Source organism: Seriola dumerili, unplaced genomic scaffold (assembly GCF_002260705.1).
Source record: "Seriola dumerili isolate Sdu_G_001 unplaced genomic scaffold, Sdu_1.0 BDQW01000291.1, whole genome shotgun sequence".
Taxonomy (NCBI): domain Eukaryota; kingdom Metazoa; phylum Chordata; class Actinopteri; order Carangiformes; family Carangidae; genus Seriola; species Seriola dumerili.
In genome coordinates, this window is record NW_019174546.1 from 5356305 (window position 1) to 5364871 (window position 8567).

The following is an 8567-nucleotide window of genomic DNA, read 5'->3' on the forward strand; positions in this document are numbered from 1 at the left end:
GATGATCTCATCCAGAATAAAGCTCCTGGGTGGCATCCTTTAAAGAGCACCCTGTCGATTTTCCACATAAAGGTCAGTTTATTTGTCATTTTGATAATGTTTTCTGTGGATCCTGAGGAGGTTTGTCAAGACTGACAAGTCAAGTCTTTTTAAATTTAAAAGAGCCTGCGTTCAGGCCTGAGCCAGGATGTTAGAAATACTGAGATCTTCTGTCCAAGTCCCCACAGTTGTCTCCATTCCCATCCCCAGAAGATTCAGACCAGACACAAAGAGGAAAGTCTAGAAAATGTTTTAATTATTTGTACCTTTCAATAATATTTCTTAAATGTTGTTATAAAGCCTTTTACGCACAGCAAGGAAAACAAGTCATGGTGGTAAACAGTGAATGTTTTATTGATGTATTTTGCTTTTAGTTTAAGCAGTCGAAATTAAGTATGTTGTTTAGGACTTAATGTAATATCCCTTAAAATTGTTAAAACTCCAAAAATGTGCTGCCTGTGTTAAACGCAGGGAGGGTCTGATAAAAAATACTGTGGTTACATGATGGGAAATGTGGGATCCAACATTTTTCAGGCTTGACTCAAAGGCAGAATCAGGATATCTCTTCTTTTTTAAAGGTGTCATTAGTGACTTACCCCAAACTTTAAGGAAGTGCAATACTAAAAGGTACACCTTTAATTGGTAACTATTTTCTTTAGTGTAAACTAAAACATATGTTTTAAACGTCGGTTGTTTAGTTGAAGCACAGCACTGCAGCCTTTATGTTTACAATAGTAACAACAGGCGCAAAATTGTTACGTTGTGTTTATTTATATCCTGATTAACTTTCTTATTTTTCTTTATAAAATTATTGGAATAGAGGCCACGATGTTCAACATGTAATACATTTTTCCACTGGTTACATCAAAGCAACATCACTGTTCCACGAAGTACCTGTTGCCAACAAATCATTCACTAATGGGAAACATTACTGAACGGATGCTCTTAATGGAAGTATGGTGGACTGCATTTGGACTTATGTTATGTCTGTGACACTGAAGCTGAAAATCGGAGGAGCCAGTAGAATTATATACTTTAGCTCAATTCTTTGCAAAGGGAAGGCTTAATACACTCTTTGTCTAATTAATCAAATCAATCAAGCCAAAGCAAAGAATGTGAAATGAAAACATTTCATTTCAGTATTATTTTTCCCCTAAGGATGACACTTTGGGGGGGAGAACTTGGGCCGAGTAAGATTAAATAGCTCTTTAACAGGAACAGCATTTGTCTTTACTTGGAATAACATTAGGGGAATGGTTTCATTAAGATACAGCTGCTTTACTGAATCAAAATATCCCAGCAACCAGAAACTGGTGTCGCAGGTATCTTTTATTCTCTGGTGCGCAGTAAACAGACAGACAGTCAAGATTCAGTTTTAGAACAATGGTTTATTTTTCCAGAGGCAAGCTCATTTAAGTCTGAATTATTTGTTGGCCAACACAGTCTATATAGCCCTATTAATAGTCCCTGAGGTCTCTCTTTTTTCCTTTTTTTTTTTTACTTCAGTCGTACAGGCAATGTCTGAGAGAGGAGGAGGAAGAGGGAGGAGAGCTGGGACGTGGACGCTCCTCGCTCCTCGCTCTTCTTTCTCACTGCGCTGCCTCACTCCAAGCCGATCTTTACGCACTGCCACAGCTTACTCCAACAGCCACGGGCTCTATCTCGGGGGGGGGGGGGGGGACATCGACATCACAGCGGCATTCAATAAGTCCTTTAAGAGTTTACTCGCTTCTCATGTTCTCAACAAGTCTTGCCTTGAGCGGGAGCTGCTTTTCACACCCGTTCCCTCCTGCTGTTTTTTTTCTCTCTCTTTTTCGGCCGCGACTCCACAGCCCCGCTCTCGGTGTCTTTTCTATTCTGTCCAACCAATCACTGTGTGGAAAGGTGATTGTGCTCCTGCATCCACGCAGTCGAGGTCCTCCAGAGACTCAGGAGATAACCTAGTGACAAATCTATTAAACAATAACACACAACATGGCAAACAATTAAGACAACATAGTGGAATCCTATAAACCCGTATCTCCAGGTCACTTTGTGACACTGGTGCCATCCTGGAGGTCCAGCGGAAATATTGGCTGTGCACAAATAACGGATAAATATATAGCCTGACGCTCAGGCTGGAAGTGGAGAGCTGACTCACAAAGGGTATACATGATGTGATGAAGGCCAGCAGAAATGAAGGTCATATCAATGTTAAAATTAAAATAGTAAGGAAGGATTTGTTTCCAAGTTTATCCCCAAGCTGGTGGGTCAGGCATTACAAACTCATGTGCTGCAGCAAAACACTGTTCAAACCTGTTTCCAAAGATGCAAAACGTAAATAAATTTTGGGGATATGTGTATAAAATGATACATGGGACATCTTTAAAATGTTTCATTTGACTGAATGGTGCAGCAAAAAAATAATTAGCTTGAATATTTCACTTTTCACTTTTCTGTAGTGTACACATCCCATAGGCTACTGCTTGTTGAATCAAGTTAATGCACAATACATATCATACCATTGGTGGAAAAGGATGATTTTGCCATTGAAAACTAATTACCTTCAGCCGATAAATATTTTATGGCGTAAATCAGCCTGTTAGCAACAAGTTAGCTAACCACAGCTAAGTAGCATAATAACACTGAAATGTTCAACCAGCTACAACACAAATCCATCATATTCAGGTCTAGAAGGAAGTTGTGTTATTTCACATTCAGTGGAAATGTGAGTGTGAAACAAGAGAGGGATTATTCCACAGCTACAAGTAAGGGCAGGGGTGTATTGCATTTTGAGGGAAAAAGCTTCTAACAGTTATTTAAATTAGGCTGATTATGAGTCTTTATTTGAAGTGTTGAAAGATGTAGAGTCATCAGTGATGAGGTAACTGTGGTTGGAACAAATGGAAATTTGAATTTGAGTGCATGAGATCTGAGTTCTGTGGGATGCATGGGGTACTGACAGGTGAATTATAGCGGTTTATTCTCATTATGCTGAAAACAAACCACTGGAGCTTTGGATCTGTATTGTGAAGTTTATTCACTTATTCAACACAGGAATGGCAGGTTGTCTGATTTATACCACTGTGTTTCCTGACTACCAAAATGACTTGAGCAACACCTCCCTCTGCTGGGAAAAGAGTGGAACTACTACTATTCTAAACATTTCCTTCACATGATGGTTTCCAATTAATGGAACTGTGTCCTATATTGTTTTCTATATACACCTGATTTGGTTTTTGATGCACCCACAGACCTCAGATGTTTTTTGTTTTCCAACTGTGATTTCTTTCTGTCCCGATGAAAGCAGGGATCCCGCTTTTAATTTGTCACTTAATTTATTTAAGTTTCTATTTTTTCTATTGTAATGACATACTGTAAGGTGTATATGACTCTTTCTGAAGCACAACTTTTCCTGTGAAGCATACAGACGATAAACTGTGGTGAAAGAGCACTGTTTTGAAAAAGAGAACACCATCAAAATGTATTTATTTATTTACCATGATCTACAATATGAACAGGGGCAATGTGCAATGTGTGCACAGCATCAACACAAGTGGTCTTAGAAAAACAAGGTGAAATATTGATGAGTTACAGATCCCTTTGAGAAGCATGGAAATGAGAAATATACAAGATGGGATTTACAGAACGATAGAGATCTTCTGCAGTCAAGAATTCAGGGTGTTGGTTTTCTAGTGAAGTGAAGACACAATCTCATTACTCACTCATTGATTTCATAATGCAGAGTGATGTAGCACCAGAATGACAATGGTTGAAATACACATGTACCTTTTTTAAGATGCCATAATGTGTTTTACAAAAGCTTCATAATTTATGCATCCATTAGCATCCTCTTGGTTTTGCATGAGCTGCTCCACCTCGTCCTCCCTCATCTTCTCACCTGTGGTCCATGAAGAGGAAACTGTCAGCTCAGTGTGTATTCTTGCAACAGCAGCGTTATGAAAAAAAAAAAATCTGTTTGCAGTAAAACTGCTGGACTCACCGAGTGTTGCCAGAACGTGCCTGAGCTCAGCTCCCATGACTGTGCCATTCCCCTCCTTGTCAAACACCCTCAGACCCTCAACAAAGTCCTCAAATGTTCCACGATCCTTGGCCTTGCAGATGTGTTGGTGCATTGGGAGGAACTGGTCAAAGTCAAGCATCTTGCTCTGCATGTCTGCGGAAAATAATGACAGTGCTGATTTTATCTAAGCTAAAAAAAAAAGAAGCTGAACAGGCTTCTTTCTCTGTATTCAACAGATGCTGCCCTTGAACCAGATTCAGCACAGAATATTAACACCAGTGTCACCATGCACATACAGGGGAATCACTCAGTGTACTTGTGTGCATATTCTACCAACCTTCAGCTTTGGGTTTTCCAAGGACATACATGATCTCTGCATTGGTGGGATTCTGGCCCAGAGCCCTGATCAGGTCACCACACTGGGCATAAGTGATTTTCATCTCATTGGTCGGAGTCCTGTCAAACAGCTGGAAAGCATCTTTGAAATCTGTGAACAGAAATAAAGAGCTGGTTATTCCTTTTGAATTCTGTTCAGTTCAGTGTGATCTAAGAAGCTTTGAGGAGAGGCCTTGAAGATGCTGCCTGTGTTGCGAAGTCATAATGTATGATGGCATGCTTCAGATAAAAGGGTCCTCTGCTAAAGACAAAGCCAGAGAGAGTCAAACCTTAAGGTGTTCGACCCCCATCAACATAACCCTCCTTTCAGAGGGATTGACTTAGATGTGTTTACTTTAAAACGATAGCACATCCCTGAACCACTGTATCATCAGCTGTTGTTGAACATGTCTCGCAACACCAATGGAGAGCACCATCACACAACCCATTCATTCCCTCTATAAATAGCAGACAGTCCATGCACTATGAATGATAACCGTAACAGCAACCTCAACCTTACCCTCAATCTGCTCCGGGGTGAATTCCAGCTGAAAAGACACAAAGCAAACAGGGCGCTTATAGATGCTGCTGCTCATTCAAGAATTCCTACAACTGACAAGGCAAATGAATGGGATTTACAGAGGAGGATAATTAATGATAAAAAAAAAGCTGGATAACAAACTGCTAAGCATGATCCCTGACCTTGCCTCCACCTTCATCATGCCATTCCAGCAGATCGAGTTACAGTCTGCATCTGCTCTGATCATAGTACATTGTTTATCGGTGACCTTGGGTCTAACACCCCCGTCTTACAGTATTTATACTGTCAGCTACTGTCAGATTCATTTGAGTTTATTTTTGGATGTGATATGTGGCAAAGAATCGTTGATACAATAAACACCAGCGAGGGCAGTAATCCACAACCTAATGATTATGTTGGACGTTTGTGTTGAGCATCAAAGAAAATGAATGAAGCCGATAAATCGCACGGTCCCACACAAGTTAAAATGAATAGTTACTAGAATGCATTGCCTTGCAACATGTGCTGCTATTTTGTTAGGGTCAGTTCAGTACTACAGCAGAGCATGTTAATGTTCTTTAGCAGAAAAAGAGATGAAGGTTTAACTACAGCTACAGTATCTGTATTGCATTTCGGTTTTACACTCTGCATTGCGCTCCTGTTTGATGAGTTATTCTAATTCTAAAAATAAATCATTATTCTGAACACCCATGACAAATGTTGCCTATTAATACTCCATGTATTTTTTGGACTCCCATCAGATAGTGCCCTCACTTTTTACCTAACGTCTGGACCTCCACAAAACCCTGTCTCCACCGCGAAGCTTTGCAAAAATATTATCTAAACACTTATCTAAGTGTGCCTCAAGATGGATGGTGATGGATCTAATTATCTATATTTTTCTTCCTCTCGGTTTTTCCACCCTTTTCTGCCCTGGGAGGACTGGTGCGGGTGGTCTGCTATTCACAGACATAATGAAAATCATATTTTGTGGCTTTAACCGCGCTCCATTGTAACATGGCGGCTCGTTCAACCAGGAAAACATTTATCCATTGAGAAGGGGCCAAGTCAGCAGAAGATCTTTCCATAATGTGTGGTATCAGCTAGTTTGCCTCTGAACTTCCCCAAGAAGTCACAGCTTCCCTTACTGTGTAATATAATTTGCTAGGCCTGTTTGAACTTTAACAGATATTCTGTGAAGCTGTGAAATAGCTGTGAATCTTATACAAATTGCCAGGATAACCATAGCCCACTCAAATGGATGCAAAGTTTTGTTTTGCCTGCACTGCCAAGTTTAGGTCACATGGGGTCTCTGATGCTCTTTAAACACTGCTCTGGCTACAAACTAGTGAACTACATCAGAATTATTAGCAATAATCCAACTGTAAGATAAAAATAAACACTACAATTTTAATGAACAAATCTGTGGATTATAAATTTCATTTCCAGAGTGTTCATCAGTCATTTCAAAGATTAAACCACTCTAATCTATCCTCATCTAAAGTCACTTTACAGTCTTGCAGCATTGCTGAATAAAGATGTTTTAGTTGTTTTACCGTGATTGTTGCAGGGTCAAACGCCGGGGTCTTGGGGCGCTCAGGCTCTGGGGGTTTTGGAGCTGGTGCTGGTTTAGGCTCTTCCTTCTTCTTGGGGGCCATTGCAAGAAGCTCTCAGGAGACAGAAGGGGAGGACTGATAGTGCAGGGGGATCCAGCACACTGCAGCTGGAGGTGGCCCATTAGAGGCTAGGTCCCTTTATCCACTGTCCACAGGTGTCATCTTCACCCCACACCCCTCCCTTCCATGCCCAACCACACTGCCAACAATAGGGGGAGGACTATAAAAGGATATGCCTTTGTGCTTCTATTTAAGACAAAGACTGTTGTGTATGTGTGTGTGTGTGTGTGTGTGTGTGTGTGTGTGTGTGTGTGTGTGTGTGTGTGTGTGTGTGTGTGTGTGTGTGTGCATCATCAGGATATAGATGATGGAAAACTATATTAGCCGAAATTCCAGGCCTGGAACCTTCTGTTAATTGGGCTATTTCCATCAGTACAAGTGAGACCCTGAGTAACCTCCCTTATCTTAGACTGTTGACCTTGTTCAGTGAAGTGCGGCTGTTATCAGTGAGGGGGGGTGGGGGGTTGGGGGGTGAAGAAAATGATGATTGCTGGATAAGAGGGGAGTGAAGCTGTTTAAATTACAATGCCACAGCGCTGTGTGATGAACTGCAATTGCCAGTAATTATCCTTGATTATTATTCAAAAGTGCAACCAATGAGACAGCATTATTCACTGTGCACATGATGTGCCAGGACAAATCCTTGTGATGACCATTTATCTGGTCTGATCAGAGGGATTTGCAGGGTATTAAACTGAAATCCGCCCCGAAACAGGATTCACTGAATGTTGTTTCAGTCTGCATCTCAGACTTTTGTGTGTCGTTACATGTGAGTGAGTGTGAGTGTCTCAAACACAGGAGTCAAGAAAGTAATCTGGGATGACACTAAGTGCCACTTTGTGAAGCTGCCATTCACACTTGAGTGGAGACAGACAGAGTGGCAGCCAGGGTGGTGTTTTTTGGTGGCTCGCATTGTCATGGAATAAAGGTCATATGATTGAAAATAAACATTCAATCAATTTGAAAATTAATTTTCGAGTGGAGCCAGCTCCGAAAGGGTCATGCTTGACTTCACATAAGATGTTCATTCAAAAGTCTTCTAAATAACCTCTTCTTTCTGTTAGACGGCATTCACACTGTAACCTGTGTATAGATCAATAAGCACATAATAAAAAAGCACACACTGAGATGCAACTGATTTTTCCAGTCATTGAACAATAGAGGCAAAGGAGCATTCAGTGTTTTAGTTTGAATTAACAGCCGTCCAGTGTGGAATTGCTCCTGTGTGAGGTTGTGCTCTATACAAATGAACCTGAACGTCTGTCTTTTGCAATGAAAGTTTTGCTAATAAATGAAGCCCCTACACGGGTGTGGTGACAAAATGTAACATTAAAATGTTACAATATTTGTTAAGAAGAAATTTGTTAGCAAATATTCAAGTCAAGGATGATGAGCTTCATCCCTTGAAGAATGTGCTGTTTCTTTGGGTCACATTTGAATTTCGTGACAGCAGATAAGACTGGAGTCGTGAAGATTAATCATAATTATCATAATTATGAGGGCTGAGTCATTTGGTTGACAGCTCACAGTCCTGCGAGAGTAAAAATGATTTGTGTGAGTAGTGTGAGTTTTTCAGTATTTTCCTTATTCTGTTTTGTTATTTTTAATTTTTGGGGGTGGGTGGGTTGTGGGGTTCGTTCAGTATGGACTGAAAAGGACGTTTTTATTTGTGTGCCGCCATCTATTTTGATTTTGCATCTCTTGACATATGGAGGATGAAATATGACCTATCCATAAATAAACAAGAGTGAAAGCTATAAAAAAAAAAGAAGAAAACAATTTCTCCTGCAACTTCAAAGGCTCGATCAAGCTGAACAGTGTCCGACTTAGAACTGTCTATTAATAATGCAGAGACATAAATTCAGTCCTGTATTTGTGTTTTTAGATACCTCTTTGTTTGTTTTTTTTCATCTTATCAGTGTTCCCAACAAATGGTTTGTTTTTGTTCACACAG

General features: G+C 40.4%; 1 protein-coding gene across 1 annotated transcript; it reads right to left on the reverse strand.

Annotated features, from left to right (window-relative positions):
* Positions 1–3812: 3812 nt before the first annotated feature.
* Positions 3813–6595, reverse strand: LOC111230999 (myosin light chain 1, cardiac muscle-like). The gene is made up of 5 exons (XM_022757926.1): positions 6494–6595; positions 4938–4965; positions 4380–4529; positions 4022–4195; positions 3813–3919 (listed from the first exon to the last, which is right to left on the reverse strand). Exons 1-5 carry the CDS (start codon positions 6593–6595, stop codon positions 3813–3815), a joined length of 561 nt encoding a protein of 186 aa, XP_022613647.1.
* Positions 6596–8567: the final 1972 nt, after the last annotated feature.